This window comes from Pipistrellus hanaki (assembly GCF_964339955.1).
Source record: "Pipistrellus hanaki genome assembly, chromosome: 7".
Lineage (NCBI taxonomy): Eukaryota > Metazoa > Chordata > Mammalia > Chiroptera > Vespertilionidae > Pipistrellus > Pipistrellus hanaki.
Genome location: NC_140509.1, coordinates 2,689,622 through 2,707,121, shown reverse-complemented (window position 1 = coordinate 2,707,121; position 17,500 = coordinate 2,689,622). Strand labels below are relative to the sequence as shown.

Genomic DNA, 17,500 nt, shown 5'->3' with positions numbered 1-17,500 from the left:
TTTGTTGTTGAAAGTATTTTTTTTTTTGAGCGTGGAAGGTTTTATTTCTTTAAAAACATTGAAAAATAAACCCATCTCTGCATCTGTTTCTTTCTCTAAGCTTCCGGGTGGCGAGTGAAGTGGGCACTGTGAGCTCAGCACTTCCCTCGAGGCCTCTCGTGTGGCCAAAGCGGGGAGAGCTGCCCCTTAAGTCTCAGCTGCTGTCGAGGCCCAGGATCTCTCTGCCCCCGCCCCCTCCAGCCCCTCCCTACCTCACCCCAGACTTACTGCTAAAAGAGGAAGAACTGCCAGCGGGCCAAATGTCCTCCCCCCACCCCCCAAGCTACGATCAGGACCCCTCTACACCCTCTACACGAAGGGCGGGGTCTAAAGGCCACTCCCCAGCTGACAGGAGGCAGCCACTGCTGGCCCGCTCAGAGGCCCCGCCCAGCCCCAGCGGGCTGGTGGGAGGTGGCGCAGCTGCCAGAGGTGGCCAGGCCAGCAGCTGTGGGTCTTTGAAAGACCTTGCAAGAGCTCTAGTCCCTTCTGCCAGTGAAGCCAGGGTGCCCGCGCATCCAGCAAAGGTGTTCGGAGCCTCAGGGCTCAGAGCGCCGGGGCTGGAGGCTCCAGGGGGGCTCCGATCAGGGTGGGCGGGGCTGCGGGGCAGGGCGGGCACTGTGGCGGGAGGCAGCCACCGCCCGGCGGATAAGAGGTGGTGGGGGCTGGTTGGGGGCCAGCCGGGGCTGGAGGAAGCCGCCCTGCTGTAGGGGGGGGGGGGGGGGGGCGGCTGGCGAAGCAGGGTCGGAGCCATGGGCAAAGGTGGCCTCAGAGGGGGGGCGCGGGGGGCACGGGTCGGGGCACAAGGTTGAGACAGATGTGATCTGGACCTCATCATCTTCCTCTAGGGCCGGGGCTGGCAAGGGAGCCCCTCTCCTAGCCTCCTCCATGGGGACCGGGGCTGCCGGGGCCCCATCCTGCTCAGCCTCCCATTCCTGCAGCACCTCCTCCAGATTGAAGCGGCGCCGGTAGCTCACAAAAAAGGTCTTCACCTGCGTCAGGGTCTTGTTCCCAATCACCTCGGCAACAGCCCCGAAGTCTTTGCCGTACCTGCGGATGGCTTGCACAGCCAGTAGCTGCTCATCCGTGGTCCAGCGGGAGTTGAACTTGGTGTTGACCTGGGGGGGGGCGGGCGGAGTGGGTCAATGCCGCCCTCCAGGGCTTGGCGGAGGCTGCTGTTGGTCTGCTTCATGCTTTGCACCTGACGCTTGAGGGAGATGAGCTGGGAATCAAGGCCTCGGAGCGTGAGGTTGGCAAGGTCTGGGCTTCCCGACACGGCGGTGAGGCCCTCGGGGCTCAGGTACATGCCCTTGTGGGGGCGCCGGCGCGTCCTCAGCGGGTGGTGGCGATACTGAGACGCCTGGGCCTCCTTCTTCCCGGGGCCTGGACGGGCATTCAGGGGCCGAGAGGGCAGGGGCTCTCTCTTGGGGTCCCCGGCATCGGGCTTTCCCTCACTCACAGCCCCTCGTCCCTCTTCGAGCTCGTCACTCTCCTCTTTGTCCTTGCGGCCCCCCAGCCGCCGAGCCTGTCTGTCCATCACGCTGGTGCGGCTCCGCGCCTTCTTCCAGGAGTAGTAATACTTCACCAGGCTGGGGATCAGCTTGTCGGGCAGCATCTGCTGGATCCGCTGGAAGCACTTGCCGTGGAAGCCGAAGGCCTGTTCGAACAGCACCTTGTCCTCCACGGCCCACTCGTCCGGGAACGGGGTGAAGTTGGCCAGGTCGGCCAGCGACTTCTCCACGTCGTGCTTGTGCCACAGGAGCATGCCCAGCGCCTGCTCGATGTTGTAGCCATGCTTCTCCTTGGCCATCGCGATGTACTTGTCACGCTTGGCATCCGACACGCAGTGGTTGGGCGACCACACGAGCATCCCCTTCAGCTCCTTGTTGCGCGCGGGGCTCTCAGGCTTGCACTCGGGGATTACGGCCTGGTAATTGTTTCCAACGCGGATCATGCTGTCGTGCGAGTGCTCCTCCTCGCTGCTGTCATCCTCCGAGTGCGGCTGCCCGCCGTTGGGCGCCGTCTTGGCCCAGCTGCGGGACAGGATCCCGGAGCCCGCGCTCGGCTTCTCCATCACCGAGGGCATCCCCCCGCCCGGCGGCCCCGGGGGGCGCGGGAGCCTCGGGAGAGCTGCCGGGGGTTGCGGCGCTCGCTTCGGGTGCCGCGCACGGCCCGGCCTGGAGAGGTCGCCACTGAGGCCGCGAGAAGCGGGAGGTCGGCGTGGCCCGGGTCCGGCGAGGCGGGGGCTCAGCGGGCAGCCCCGCGCTCCCCCCGACCCCCGCGGGCCAGGGCGTCGGAAAAGTTTGTGCGGAAGCGGGGTGCGCAGGGGAGCGAGCGCGGGGCCCGAGGCGGCGGCGGAGCGCGCTCGCCCGGTGTGCTTCCCGGGCCGGGGGCTCCCCCGGGGGGAGGGAGGGCTCCCTGCCCTCGGGGCGCCCCGAGCCCGGCCGCCCTCCTCCCGCGCAGTCCGCGCGCGGGCACGGGAGAGCCACCGGCGCCCCCGCGGGCTCCGCGTCCCTCGGCTTCGCCGGGATGCCCCGGGCCCGGCGGGCGCCCTGTCCCGGCCGGGCTCGGGGGCGGCCGGGCGCGCGGCGGGGGCGCGGGCAGAGCGGGCGGAGCGGAGCCGCGGGGCCGCCTGCACGCTCCCGGCGCGCCCCCCACTCCGCTCCCGGCGCTCGCTCCTCGCCTCGGCTGCCGCCCGCCCGCCGCCGGTCGGCTCTCGCGCACACAATGTGTTGTTGAAAGTATTACATAGGTCCTCCTTTTCCCCCATTAACCTCTTCCAGCCCACTCCCGTCCCCTCTTGCCCCATCTCAAACTTCACTCATTTCTTCCCAAAGGTGAAATTTAAAGCATTAAAGAAAAATAATCAGATACAAAAGCCTTTGATTTCCAAAATTCTAAAACAATATTCAATTATCATTTCTGTCTTCACATTTATGTAAATTTTTATACTCCTCCCTTTAAGAGAGGAGTAATTTTCTCCTCTTGCGTGTGGGCTGGATTTGATGACTCACTGGATAGAGTAAGGCTGAGGTCATCGTATGTGGCATGGGCCACGAAGTTTCAGTCACACTGTCCGTGCGCACCCGCACGTGGTATTTTGTGGAAGAGCCACACCAAGGGGCCAAAGAGCCGCATGTGGCTCCAGAGCTGCGGTTTTCGGACCACTGGTCTAGGGCAAGAGATTCAGTGCAGCTTCTGCCGTGGCTGCTCCCTCTCTGATCACTTGCTCTGTGGGAGGAAGCTCTGTATTCACTGCCTTCTGGCACGTCCACGTGGTCAGGGACTGAGGGTTCCTGGGACCAGTGGGAAGGAAACCGGGCCTCTTTCAACAGCCCTGTGGGTGAGCCATGCTTCCTGCGAGTCCTCCGACCACGCAGCCCTGGATGGCAACTTGATTGACGCCTTCAGAGATGCCTGAGCCAGAACCCGCCCTGGCTTCCGGACCCCGGAAAACACAAGCCCCTGTTTGCTGCTGTGTGCTGCTAAGTTTGGGGTAATCTGTTCGGCTGCAGTACAAACTAATACAGTATCCAAAGAGAGAATGAATGGTTGCATTTAACTTTTACTTGCTTTAAATTGGTTATAATATTAAACATGTAATTTGTATTTGAGATTTAGGAATTTGGGGAGCTAATCGGCAGGATATGAATTTTATTGTCATTCACAAAAATCTATTTCTTTGAATTTTAATTGACACCGTGACCTAAATAAATGTAAGAGGAAAAACAGGTGGTACTAGGCTGATCCTATGATGGCCCCCAATAACCACCCTAATTATTTACCTTTCCCAGTTATTCAAGCAAACACTAATGTATAATAGTTAGGGATTTTATAGATATTACTACAGCCTCAAATCAGTGGACCTTAAGACTAGTTGGAGTGGGACTGTCCTATAGTTAGTGCTGACTGGGGTGCCTCCTGGGCAGAGAGGCTCCAATGAGAGAGGAGTTCAGTGTGAGGGGTTTTCTCCACTGGGGGCTTTGAGGATGGCAAAGGCTATGGTGGGAACTTGGCCTTGGAGGCAGCTCTCCCACCCTCCAGCTCTTCCTTGTTGACTTGTCAGGGAAACAGGGACCTCATACCTACAACAGGAGAAAGCTCAATTCTGCCAACAATCTCTCTAAGCTCAGAGGAGGTCCTGAGCTTGGATGAGGACACAGCTTGTGGCCCTGACCAGACGACCCACCACACTGCACCTGCATCTCTCACTAAGCAACGGCGAGCAAATAAATGGGGGCTGTTTTCAGCCAGTAAGTTACAGTAATTTTTATATAGAAACTAGAGGCCCGGTGCACGAATTCATGCGCCAGTGGGGTCCCTGGATCTGGCCTGTGGGATCGGGCTGAAACCGGCTCTCCAACATCCCCCGAGGGCGCAGGCCAGGCCAAGGGGCACCACCGTTCATGATTGGGACCGGGAGGGACGCAGGAGGTTGGCCAGCTGGGGAGGGACTGCAGGAGGGCTCCAGGGTGTGTCCAGCCGGTCTTGCTCACTCCCAATCAGCCAGACCCCAGCAGCAAGTTAACCTACCAGTTGGATGTCTGCCCCCTGGTAGTTAGTGCACGTTATAGCAATTGGTCAACTGTCTGCCCCCTGGTCATCAGTTCACATCATAGCACAGCAGTTCTCAACCCACATGTGGGTCGTGACCCCTTTGGGGGTCAAATGACCCTTTCACAGGGGTCACCTAAGACCACTGGAAAACACAGATATTTACATTATGATTCATAACAGTAGCAAAATTACAGATATGATGTAGCAATGAAAATAATTTTATGGGTGGGGGTCACCACCACATGAGGAACCATATTAAAGTGTTGTGGCATTAGCAAGGTTGAGAATAACTTCATAGCTAGTGGTTGAGTGGCCTTAGCATATCATTAACATATTAGTCTTTGATTGGTCGAATGGCCATCTGGTTGACTGGACACTTAGCATATTAGGCTTTATTATATAGGACAGAAAACTAATATACAGGCTCAACTGTGCAACAAGCACACACACATTTTTTCCCACTGGAATAAATTTATGAACTGATGCCCTAACTGGTTTGGCTCGATGGATAGAGCATCGGCCTGTGGATAAACAAGGTTCCAGATTCCATTCCAGTTAAGGGCATGTACCTTGATTGTGGGCACAACCCCAGTAGGAGGTGTGCAGGAGGCAGCTAATCAATATTTCTCTCTCATCGATGTTTCTAACTCCCTATCCCTCTCCCTTTCTCTCTGTAAAAAATCAATAAAATGTATTTTTAAAAATTTATGAACTGGGAGAATCTAAGATGGCTGCACAGGTAAACACCTAGCCACAGCTGCACAGAACAATTTCAATAAAATACAACTAAAATATAAAATGGTCATTACCCAGAACTACAGGAAAGTCGTGTGACTGGAAATTCTACAACGAGAAGCAAGGAGAAAACCAGAAGGAAGAGCGGAGGAACTGTAAAAGCCTAAGGTACGGAGACACGTGGCGTGGGCAGAGAGGACGGCGCCGGAGAGGAGGGGCGGCTGAGTGCCTGGCTGGCGTTCCCTAGCGGGAAGGAGATAAAAGCTCCGACTGTGCTGAACCCCAGACCCAACAGCGCTGAACCCCAGTTCTAGGTCAGACCCTGGGGACCCAGGCTCAAACAGAGGGGGTGGGGCTGTGAGGTGGAATCCCAGGGGAGCAGTGAAAGGCAGAGCCCCCGGAGGCGCACACATTACAGGCAAAGGACAGACTGTTGACTCTGCTGCTAGATTGCCCTGGTGGGAAGGAGACAAAGGCTCCGGACTGTGCTGGGCCCCAGTTCTGACTGCTCTGAACCCCAGTTCTAGGCCAGACCCCGGGGACCCAGGTTCACACAGAGGGAGCTGGGCTGTAAGGCAGAACCCTGGGGGAGCGGCAAAAGAAGGTCCCGGAGGTGCGCACATTACGTGCAGAGAAGGGACAGTTGGCTGTGCCCCTGGATTGTCCTGGCCAGAAGGAGACAAAAGCCCCTGTCTGCTCTGAACGCCACCTCCAACTCCACTTCCAACTGAACTGAACCCAGTTCCGGGCTCATTGGGGGAGAGACTAGACTGTTTAGTAGCAGGCGAAAATCGAGGGCACCTTTCTCTCAGAGGTGCTTGCAAGGAGTACTGAAGGACCCTGGGGATTACTGAGACTCAGGAGCCACATAGGGCGTAGCTGAAGGAAGCCAAGGCTGTAGGCTCCACCCTGAAATCCCCCCCCCCCATCAGGGAAGCTGTGAAAATGCCAAGACAAGAAAATAGATCACAAACGAAAGAAATGGAGGACAAAAAGCGACTGGATATAGAGTTCAAATCTATGCTTATAAGGTTTTTCAAGAATTTCCTAGAAAAGGTCGATAAGACTTATGAGGATATGAAAAGCAATCAACTAGAATTAATAAGGAATCAACAAGAAATAATAAGGGATCAACAAGAAATAATAAGAGATCAACAAGAAATAAAGAATACATTGTCCTAAAAACAGAATGGAAGATCACAAGAATCAAGTCAAAGAGTTGGAACATAAAGAGCCAGAAGACACTCCTCCGCAGAAGCTAGAAGGCAAGAGAATCCAGAAAGTTGAAGATACTGTAAGAAATCTCTGGGACAACTTCAAGCGAACCAACATCAGAATTATGGGGGTCCCAGAAGATGAGAGAGAGCAAGATATCAAAAACATACTGAAAGAGCCGAAACCGGTTTGGCTCAATGGATAGAGCGTCGGCTTGGGGACTGAAAGGTCCCGGGTTCGATTCCGGTCAAGGGCATGTACCTTGGTTGCGGGCATATCCCCAGTAGGGGGTGTGCAAGAGGCAGCTGATCGATGATTCTCTCTCATCGATGTTTCTGACTCTCTATCTCTCTCCCTTCCTCTCTGTACAAAATCAATAAAATATATTAAAAAAAAAAAAAGAAATAATAAGAGATCAACAAGAAATAAAGAATACATTGTCCTAAAAACAGAATGGAAGATCACAAGAATCAAGTCAAAGAGTTGGAACATAAAGAGCCAGAAGACACTCCTCTGCAGAAGCTAGAAGGCAAGAGAATCCAGAAAGTTGAAGATACTGTAAGAAATCTCTGGGACAACTTCAAGCGAACCAACATCAGAATTATGGGGGTCCCAGAAGATGAGAGAGAGCAAGATCTCAAAAACATACTGAAAGAGCCGAAACCGGTTTGGCTCAGTGGATAGAGCGTCGGCTTAGGGACTGAAAGGTCCCGGGTTCGATTCCGGTCAAGGGCATGTACCTTGGTTGTGGGCACATCCCCAGTAGGGGGTGTGCAAGAGGCAGTTGATCGATGACTCTCTCTCATCGATGTTTCTAACTCTCTATCTCTCTTCCTTCCTCTCTGTATAAAATCAATAAAATATATTAAAAAAACAAAACAAACAACAACAAAAAAACATACTGAAAGAAATAGTAACAGAAAACTTCCCCCACCTGGTGAAAGAATTAGACTTACAAGTCCAGGAAGCGCACAGAACTCCAAACAAAAGGAATCCAAAGAAGACCACACCAAGACACATCATAATTAAAATTCCAAGAGCAAAAGACAAAGAGAGAATATTAAAAGCAGCAAGAGAAAAGCAGGTGGTTACCTATAAAGGAGCACCCATACGAACGTCAGCTGATTTCTCAACAGAAACCATGCAGGCCAGACGGGAATGGCAAGAAATATTTAAGGTGATGAATAGCAAGAACTTACAGCCAAAAATAATCTACCCAGTGAAGCTATCACTCAGAATCGAAGGCCAGATAAAGAGCTTCACTAATAAAAAAAAAGCTAAAGGAGTTCATCACCGCCAAACCAGAATTATATGAATTGCTGAAGGGGGTTCTTTCGGAAGAGAAAGTAAATAAAGATAAAAATTATGAACAACAAATATGTAACTATCAACAAGTGAATCTAAAAACCAAGGAAATTAAAAAAGAAAAAAAGAAGAAGAACTGATGAACAATATTAACTGTTGAATATAATAGAATCAGAGGTATGAAAGGGGAGTGAACTGACAATTTTTGGGGAAAAGGGGAGAGAGGATGTGGGAAGAGACTGAACATAAACTGTGCACCTATGGATGAGGACAATGGGGGGTGGGGAAAGGGCAGAGGGTGGGGTGGGAACCTGGTGGAGGAGAGCAATGGAGGGGGGGAAAAAGAGGAACATTTGTAATAATGTGAACAATAAAAATTTATCTAAAAAAATAATTATGAACTGACATGTACAGTACTTATATGTAATAAAGTATTTCCTAACTTTTTTGTTTTTCTTCTATGGCTTTTAGGTAATGTAATTAAATTTTAACACAATTATCTTTCATTCATTCATTTGATAATAATTAATTTAATCCTTAGAATGTACCAGGAAATCGCTTCATGTGCTGGAGATACAGTTTTGATTTAAACAGTCCAAAGTCCGTGTGGTCAAGTGTCTTACATTCTTCAGTGTTTATATGAATGACATGAGAGCCATTAGAGTTTTATACGTGAATAAATGACACGAGCTGACAAGTTAGCAGGATTGCTGACCCCTGTGGGGAGAACAGTCTCTGGATGACAGGTGAGGTGGTGGCACTAGTGCCATAATCGGAAGGTGATAGAGACAAAGGGGAGAAGAGGCCTGAGGGATGGAGAACTGGAGAAGCAGACAGGGAGGAAAGCAGCAGAGGTAGACATTCTAAAACAGTGGCACTCTCAGGTTTAAATATGTTGTTTTATAGACCTACTGGCGGTCTAGTGCACGAATTCATGCACGGGTGGGGTCTGGCCAGCCTGCCCCAACGGGGGCCAATCAAGTCGGGTAGTGGGGAGGAGGGGCAGGGAAGGTTTGTGGGGGGCAATCGGCCCTGACCAGGCTGGTTGGCCACTGCAGTGTGCATCATTGGGACCCGTTGTTCTGGTCGCTTGGCTTTTATACATGTAGACGAGAGGCCCGGTGCATGAAATTCCTGCACGGTGCAGTCCCTGGGCCTGACCGCAATCAAAGCAGGAGGTCTGGAGTGGAAGGGCAGGTCCCAGCTGACCTCTGGGCCCTGGGCAGCACCTGGGCACCCACAGCCCCCCTCCCCTGCCCGAGTCCCCATGCAGAGATGCGGTGAGCACGGCTGCACGCCATGGGCCGGGGCACAGTGTGGGCCTCTGGGCCACCCAGCCACACCGCACGGAAGCCGGGCGTGCAGCATGCTCTCACCAGCCGGCCTCACAGACTGGCTCCTATGGGAACCCACGGGGAGCCCCACTGGCCCCTGTGGTCCCAGCGGCCGCCCAGGTGCAGGGCGGGCACCTGAGTGCGGGGCTTCCCTAGCACGTGTGTCCTGGGGAGGGAGCAGTGGGAGAGGGAGCTCGGTGGACACCCCACATTCTCACTGCACCTCCATCCCTGTCACCCCGCCCCCAGGTAGCCGGTGTGAGGTCGAAGAGCCACGGGAGGTTGGTGGCCACCACCCCCCCCCCCCCAGATCCCCATCCCAGCCTGGGCCCAGCCCCAATCATGTGGCCAGGGCCTGCCGGCCACTGGCTGCCATCTGCAGGGAGGTCAGTGGGGCCCCCCTCCCCCCGCCCAGCTCCCTCAGTGCCCCAAGTGAAGTCTCATCCATCACCATTTCCCCCTATACTCTCCACGTTCCCTTCCCCGGGTGGTTGGCGCACAGGTAACACCAACAGGAAACGCCGCTGTGGGGCACCGCGAAGACAGAGACTTTCAGCTCAATTGTGACCATTGTGCTCTGGCCCGAGCAGGAGGCTTCGCTGTGCTCTGGTGAAACTTCTGCTCCACGGGGAGGGAAGGGGATCCCAGAGCTAGGGCAGAGCTGGCAGGTGCACAGAAGGCCACATCCTGCATGCTCTACACGGTTGTCCAGTTCTCCCCCCTTTTTCCTTTTTGCTCAATCGCACCACATCACCCGCTCGCAAACCCCTGCCCCACAGCTGTCCGTGAGCTCTCTAGGACTCCATCTGTCCTGCTTGTGGCTCATTTGGCGCTGGAGCTGCCATCTCAGCTAACTCGGATCCCGTTTCAGCCAACAGGACTGACGCTTCCTCATCCACGAGGAGGCGCACACCCGGACCAACCAGAGTGGCCCTGTTCTGTTCACCCACAGGGGGGCTGGGAGTCCGCACACGAACCGGCCGTGCGCACAGCCAGCTCTGCCCGTGGAGAGGGGCTTCCGCGGAGCACAGCGGAGCCTCCTGCCCGGGCCAGAGCACAATGGTCACATCCAGCTGTTTGGAGCCGAAAGTCTGTCTTCGCGGTGCCCCACGGCGGGGTTTCCTGCTGGTGGAGCCGGCGCGGTCTCCCGGGCTGGCTTCCTCACACTGACACTGCGTCCGGCTCCGGAGCCAGGCGGCAGGAGCCCGTGCGCACGGGGCTCAGGGCCAGTCCCCGGCGGCGCTCTGGGCTCTCAGGGTGGAGGATGGGCTGGAAAGTCCTTGGTGTTTCACTTCCTCTCAACGCCCCAGTTTGTTATCTTGCCGGAAACCATGAGCGTCACCAGCTCATTGGGTGTCTGTGTCTCAACACGGCCCTCTCCCGACCAGAGCTGCTCGGGTTTGTGAGCCCGGCTTTGTGAGCCCGCCCAGCGGCGAGTCTCCCCGCCCTTCCCCTGAACTGTTCCACTTTCGAATCCACAGCCACCGCGCCACAGAGTCTCCCTCCGCCTCCCCCCGGAGCATGAGGGTCCAGAGGCCCCCAACCCTCCTCCTGCTGGTCCTGATGGAGGCCTGGGCCGGTGAGTGCGGGTGGGAGGGAGCCGCCTCTGCCGGAGGCGCGGGCACTCGGCTGGGGCCGGGCTAAGACGCCCCTCCTGCCACCGCCCAATCCCGAGGCCACTTTCCTGCCACTCACCCCCACCCTCACCCCATGCCTAGGACCGCCCTCCCTGAGCTGTTGCCCCCCCCAGGCCCGCACTCCCTGAGCTATTCCCCCCCCAGGTCGCCACTCCCTGAGCTATTCCCCCCCCAGGCCAGCACTCCCTGAGCTATTCCCCCCCAGGCCTCCCCTCCCTGAGCTATTGCCCCCCCAGGCCCGCACTCCCTGAGCTATTCCCCCCCCAGGCCCCCACTCCCTGAGCTATTCCCCCCCCAGGCCCCCACTCCCTGAGCTATTCCCCCCCAGGCCCCCACTCCCTGAGCTATCCCCCCCCAGGCCCTCCCTCCCTGAGCTATTCCCCCCCAGGCCCCCACTCCCTGAGCTATTCCCCCCCAGCCCCCACTCCCTGAGTATTCCCCCCCCAAGCCCCCACTCCCTGAGCTATTCCCCCCCAGGCCCCCACTCCCTGAGCTATTCCCCCCCCCAGGCCCCCACTCCCTGAGCTATTCCCCCCCAGGCCCCCACTCCCTGAGCTATTCCCCCCCAGGCCCCCACTCCCTGAGTATTCCCCCCCCAGGCCCCCACTCCCTGAGCTCTTCCCCTCCAGGCCCCCACTCCCTGAGCTATTCCCCCCCAGGCCCCCACTCCCTGAGTATTCCCCCCCCAGGCCCCCACTCCCTGAGCTCTTCCCCTCCAGGCCCCCTCTCCCTGAGCTATTCCCCCCCCCAGGCCCCCACTCCCTGAGCTCTTCCCCCCCCAGGCCCCTACTCCCTGAGCTATTCCCCCCCAGACCCCCCTCCCTGAGCTATTCCCCCCCTAGGCCCCCACTCCCTGAGCTCTTCCCCTCCCAGGCCCCCACTCCCTGAGCTCTTCCCCTCCAGGCCCCCACTCCCTGAGCTATTCCCCCCCCCCAGGCCCTCACTCCCTGAGTTATTCCCCCCCCCAAGCCCCCACTCCCTGAGCTATTCCCCCCCCCAAGCCCCCACTCCCTGAGCTATTCCCCCCCCCAAGCCCCCACTTCCTGAGCTATCCCCCCCCAGGCCCCCACTCCCTGAGGTATTCCCCCCCCAGGCCCCCTCTCCCTGAGCTATTCCCCCCCCAGGCCCCCACTCCCTGAGTTATTCCCCCCCCCAAGCCCCCACTTCCTGAGCTATCCCCCCCAGGCCCCCTCTCCCTGAGCTATTCCCCCCCCAGGCCCCCTCTCCCTGAGCTATTCCCCCCCCAGGCCCCCACTCCCTGAGCTCTTCCCCCCCCAGGCCCCCACTCCCTGAGTATTCCCCCCCCAGGCCCCCACTCCCTGAGCTATTCCCCCCCCCAGGCCCCCACTCCCTGAGCTATTCCCCCCCCAGGCCCCCTCTCCCTGAGCTATTCCCCCCCCAGGCCCCCACTCCCTGAGCTCTTCCCCCCCCCAGGCCCCCACTCCCTGAGTATTCCCCCCCCAGGCCCCCACTCCCTGAGCTATTCCCCCCCCCAGGCCCCCACTCCCTGAGCTATTCCCCCCCCCAGGCCCCCCCTCCCAGAGCTATTCCCCCCCAGGCCCCCACTCCCTGAGCTATTCCCCCCCCCAGGCCCTCACTCCCTGAGCTATTCCCCCCCCAAGCCCCCACTCCCTGAGCTATTCCCCCCCCCAAGCCCCCACTCCCTGAGCTATTCCCCCCCCCAAGCCCCCACTTCCTGAGCTATCCCCCCCCAGGCCCCCACTCCCTGAGCTATTCCCCCCCCAGGCCCCCTCTCCCTGAGCTATCCCCCCCCAGGCCCCCTCTCCCTGAGCTATTCCCCCCCCAGGCCCCCTCTCCCTGAGCTATTCCCCCCCCAGGCCCCCACTCCCTGAGCTCTTCCCCCCCCAGGCCCCTACTCCCTGAGCTATTCCCCCCCAGACCCCCCTCCCTGAGCTATTCCCCCCCTAGGCCCCCACTCCCTGAGCTCTTCCCCCCCCAGGCCCCCACTCCCTGAGCTCTTCCCCTCCAGGCCCCCACTCCCTGAGCTATTCCCCCCCCCAGGCCCTCACTCCCTGAGTTATTCCCCCCCCCAAGCCCCCACTCCCTGAGCTATTCCCCCCCCCAAGCCCCCACTCCCTGAGCTATTCCCCCCCAAGCCCCCACTTCCTGAGCTATTCCCCCCCCAAGCCCCCACTTCCTGAGCTATCCCCCCCCAGGCCCCCTCTCCCTGAGCTATTCCCCCCCAGGCCTCCTCTCCCTGAGCTATTCCCCCCCCCAGGCCCCCACTCCCTGAGCTCTTCCCCCCCTAGGCCCCCACTCCCTGAGCTATTCCCCCCCAGGCCCCCACTCCCTGAGTATTCCCCCCAGGCCCCCTCTCCCTGAGCTATTCCCCCCCCAGGCCCCCACTCCCTGAGCTCTTCCCCGCCCAGGCCCCTACTCCCTGAGCTATTCCCCCCCCAGGCCCCCACTCCCTGAGCTATTCCCCCCCCAGGCCCCCTCTCCCTGAGCTATTCCCCCCCCAGGCCCCCTCTCCCTGAGCTATTCCCCCCCCAGGCCCCCACTCCCTGAGCTCTTCCCCCCCAGGCCCCTACTCCCTGAGCTATTCCCCCCCAGACCCCCCCTCCCTGAGCTATTCTCCCCCTAGGCCCCCACTCCCTGAGCTCTTCCCCCCCCAGGCCCCCACTCCCTGAGCTATTCCCCCCCCCCAAGCCCCCACTTCCTGAGCTATCCCCCCCCAGGCCCCCACTCCCTGAGCTATTCCCCCCCCAGGCCCGCACTCCCTGAGATATCCCCCCCAGGCCCCCACTCCCTGAGCTATTCCCCCCCAAGCCCCCACTCCCTGAGCTATTCCCCCCCCAAGCCCCCACTCCCTGAGCTATTTCCCCCCCCCCAAGCCCCCACTTCCTGAGCTATCCCCCCCCAGACCCCCACTCCCTGAGCTATTCCCCCCCCAGGTCCTCACTCCCTGAGCTATTCCCCCCCCAGGCCCCCACTCCCTGAGCTATTCCCCCCCCATGCCCCCACTCCCTGAGCTATTCCCCCCCCCCAAGCCTCCACTCCCTGAGCTATTCCCCCCCCATGCCCCCACTCCCTGAGCTATTCCCCCCCCCCAAGCCTCCACTCCCTGAGCTATTCCCCCCCCAGGCCCACACTCCCTGAGCTATTTCTACACCGCGGTGTCCCGACCCGGCCGCGGGGAGCCCCGCTTCATCGCCGTGGGCTACGTGGACGACACGCAGTTTGTGAGGTTTGACAGCGACTCTGCGAACCGGAGGATGGAGCCGCGGGAGCCGTGGATGCGGGAGCCGTGGGTGGAGCGGGAGGACCCGCGCTATTGGGACGTGGAGACCAGGAACATCAAGGAAACCGCACAGGCTTTCCGCGCGACCCTGAAGAACCTGCGGGGCTACTACAACCAGAGCTGGGAGGGTGAGCCGCGGAGCCGCCCCATCCCCTCGGGGAGTCCGGGTGGAGCCCCACCTAAGGCCGCCGGACCGGCTGGGCCCTCCCCCTCCCGCTCCTCCCCCCAGGGGAGGAGCCTTCCGGGAACTGTTTTGCCTTCTCTTTCAGTTTATGTTTAATCCCCGCGGGGCGGGGCGGGGCGGGGGAGCGGAGCTGGGGCGGGGGGCGGGGCTGACCGCGGGGGCGGGGCGGGGCTGGAGGCGCGGCTGACCGCGGGGGCGGGGCCAGGGTCTCACACGTTCCAGTGGAGGTACGGCTGCGAAATGGGGCCAGACGGGCACTTCCTCCGCGGTTATGACCAGTTCGCTTACGACGGCGCCGACTACATCTCCCTGAACGAGGACCTGAGCTCCTGGACCGCGGCCAGCGGGGCGGCTCAGTATTCCCTGCGCAGATACGAGGACGTGGATGAGGCGGAGGTGCAGAGGAACTACCTGGAGAGGGTGTGCATGGACTGGCTCCGCAAATACCTGGAGAGCGGGAAGGACATTCTGCTGCGCGCAGGTGCCAGGGGCGAGCGCTGGGCCTGCGAAGGGGGTGGAGGAAATAGGGTCAGCCTCAAAATAAGGCCCTCCTTGCGTGGGGAGACCGAAGCCCCGGTAGCAGAGTGCCCCCAGCTTTCTCTTCGGGAAAGGAGCGGGGACCACCCCTGAAATAATCGATCAGGCTCCCATGGGCCTGCGGTGGCTCTGGGACCCACGGGGACCCTCTCTCCCAGGCCTTGCTCGCTACCCCTCGCCCACTGGGTCCGAGGTCTGACCTCGGCTTTTCTGAGTCACGTGGCCTCCACCCAGGTCAGGACCAGAAATCCCTTTTCTCCCCTCAGAGACCTGCCTCCTGCCCTGGGCTGTGTCTGTCTGATTCTAGAGCTTTCTGAAGCCTGGGAAGTCCTTCCTGCTGCCTCAGTCCAGCCTGGTGTGTGGCTATGTGCTCCTTCCCCCCCCACAGGGGTCCTGTCCAAGGATGGTCATGTGGGCGCAGCTGGACTGGCCCATGATCCATGCCAAGTTCCTGAATATCCTCACCCTTTCCTCAGATCCTCCAAAGGCACACGTGAGCCACCACCCCGTCTCTGCCCATGAGGTCACCCTGAGGTGCTGGGCACTGGGCTTCTACCCTGCGGACATCAGCCTGACCTGGCAGCGTGACGGGGAGGACCAGACCCAGGACATGGAGATGGTGGAGACCAGGCCTGCGGGGGACGGCACCTTCCAGAAGTGGGCGGCCGTGGGGGTGCCCCCTGGAGAGGAGCACAGATACACGTGCCATGTGCAGCACGAGGGGCTGCTCGAGCCCCTGACCCTGAGATGGGGTGAGGAGGGCCGTGGGCACAGACCCTCCTCTCAGGGCAGCGGGGCCCTGGGGGACCTCAGTGGGGTCTGGGCTGAGGCCTGGGGTCAGGGCCCTCACCCTCCCTTCCCTTCTCCTTCCAGAGCCGCCTCCTCAGACCTTCATCTTCATCATCCTGGGCATCGCTGGGGGCCTGGTCCTGCTGGGAGCTGTGGCTGGAGCTGTGATGTGGGAGAGGAGGCACTCAGGTGGGCAGGGGTGGGGTCTGAGTGTCTGTCCCACTGGGGGTTCAAGCCCAGGAAGACGTGTGTCCCACTTCATCATGGGAAGCGCCAGCCCCCCCCTGTGCTGGCCCGTGTGGGCCGTGTTCGCTCACTAACTCTCAGTAAGGCCCGTGTGAGAATGAGGCACAGACTCATCACCTGGTGATGCTACTGATGGAGGCCAGGTCCGAGGGCGGGTCCCTGCGGAGGGCAGACCAGGAGGGCAGTTGGTCCAGTCCCCACATGTGTACTTTCCTCAGGTTTCCTGATCCTGCCATGGTTCTGGAAACTTCTCTGGGCCCAGGACTAGGGCTTCCTTTAGGACCTCAAGGCCCTGCCTCCTCCCTGGTCTCACAGGGTGTTTGCTTCCCGCAGGTGGAAAAGGAGGGGGCTACGCGCAGGCTGCCAGTGAGTATGGAGGGGTGACCCCTGAGGCCTGTGACAATGCAGACGGGAGCCCGTGGGGAACCTCACCCCATTTTTCCTCCTGCAGTCTCCTGTCCTGGGGGCTCTGACCACATCCTGTCTTGTTCTACCCCAGACAGTGACAGTTCCCTGGGCTCTGATGTGTCTCTCAAGGCTTCTAAAGGTGAGACCTGGTGTAGGGAGGGGGTGGGCAGAGGGGGGGTCTGGGTAATGGAGTTTCTCTGGGACGTTTTGAGCATGAAGTAGACTTTGGAGAATGTCACCAGTTACAGTGACTGACTTGTATTTGTTCATGATTATTTTCTACAGCCTGAGGCATGTGCCTTGTGAGGATTGAGTGATGAAAGATTTGCTCAGGCCCCAACTTCCTGCTTCAAGAAGTAGATAGACCTGTGGACTGAAGGGTCCCAGGTTCCATTCTGGTCAAGGCATGCACCTTGGTTGCGGGCACATCTCTAGAAGGAGATAGCTGATCGATGTTTCTAAGGCCCGCACTCCCTGAGATATTCCTACACCTGCCCCCCAGGCCTGCACTCCCTGAGATATTCCTACACCTGCCCCCCAGGCCCGCACTCCCCGAGATCTTCATACACCTGCCCCCCAGGCCCGCACTCCCTGAGATATTCCCCCCCCCAGGCCTACACTTCCTGAGCAATTTCTACACTGCAGTTCCCTTCTCTATAAAAAAAAAAATCAATAAAATAAGAAAAAGAACCTCTGCTTAGCCCTAGCCAGTTTGGCTCAGTAGTTGGAGCGTCAACCTACAAACTGAAGGGTTCTGGGTTCCATTCCTGTCAAGCCCTTGGTTACATGCCTGAGTTACAGGCTCGATCCCCAGTATGGGGCATATAGGAAGCAGCCAGTCAATGATTCTCTCATCATTGATGTTTCTATCCCTCCCCCTTTTCCTTCTTCTCTGAAATTAAAAAAAGTGTGCGTATACACACACACACACTGGAGGCCTGTGCATGAACATTTGTGCAATAGGCCTTCCTTCCCCTGGCTGCTGGCACTGGTTTCCTCTGGCACCCAGGACCCAGGCCTTCACTCCGGCCGCAACGGAGAAGCCCTGCCTCTTCAGTCTTCACTCAGGCCAGAGCCTTCAGTCTTCGCTCCATGCCTGCATATGCAAATTAGTTCACCATCTTTGTTGGGTTAATTTGCATAATACTGATTGGCTGATGGGTGTCATGGGGGTATGGTCAATTTCCATCTTTCTCTTAGTGTAGATATATAAAGAACCTCTGCTTAGGCCCAACTGGTGTGGCTCAGTGGTTGA

The 17,500-nt window shown here is 58.7% G+C and overlaps 1 protein-coding gene, 1 long non-coding RNA gene and 1 pseudogene across 6 annotated transcripts in view; 2 read left to right on the top strand and 1 right to left on the bottom strand.

The window, feature by feature from the left end:
- The window catches only part of LOC311626233, a 1,185,289-nt gene that overhangs the window by 1,163,734 nt on the left and 4,055 nt on the right, over window positions 1-17,500 (top strand). The gene's annotated exons all lie outside the window — the stretch shown is intronic.
- LOC311626156 (REST corepressor 2-like) lies at window positions 443-2,263 on the bottom strand (annotated as a pseudogene). Its single transcript has one exon. The product of its transcript is annotated as an REST corepressor 2-like (transcript).
- On the top strand, window positions 10,112-17,173 carry LOC311626172 (patr class I histocompatibility antigen, B-2 alpha chain-like). 4 transcript variants are annotated; one of them, XM_084891204.1, is made up of 8 exons: window positions 10,112-10,761; window positions 13,925-14,209; window positions 14,471-14,746; window positions 15,279-15,554; window positions 15,676-15,780; window positions 16,171-16,203; window positions 16,337-16,384; window positions 16,531-17,173. In XM_084891204.1, the coding sequence occupies exons 1-8, from the start codon at window positions 10,704-10,706 to the stop codon at window positions 16,533-16,535; spliced, it is 1,086 nt and encodes a 361-aa protein (XP_084747330.1). In that variant the 5' UTR covers window positions 10,112-10,703; the 3' UTR covers window positions 16,536-17,173. The 4 variants fall into 4 exon arrangements, with proteins under 4 accessions (XP_084747330.1, XP_084747328.1, XP_084747329.1 ...); XM_084891202.1 differs by having other exon boundaries at window positions 10,536-10,761; window positions 16,289-16,384; XM_084891203.1 differs by having other exon boundaries at window positions 10,559-10,761; window positions 16,569-17,173.

Coding starts and splice junctions, on each gene's coding strand:
- LOC311626172 (XM_084891201.1), top strand. CDS start 10,704: ATGAGGGTCCAGAGGCCCCCAACCCTCCTCCTGCTGGTCCTGATGGAG. Junction 14,210..14,470: donor CTACAACCAGAGCTGGGAGG/GTGAGCCGCGGA, acceptor GGGCGGGGCCAG/GGTCTCACACGTTCCAGTGG. Junction 15,555..15,675: donor GCCCCTGACCCTGAGATGGG/GTGAGGAGGGCC, acceptor TTCTCCTTCCAG/AGCCGCCTCCTCAGACCTTC.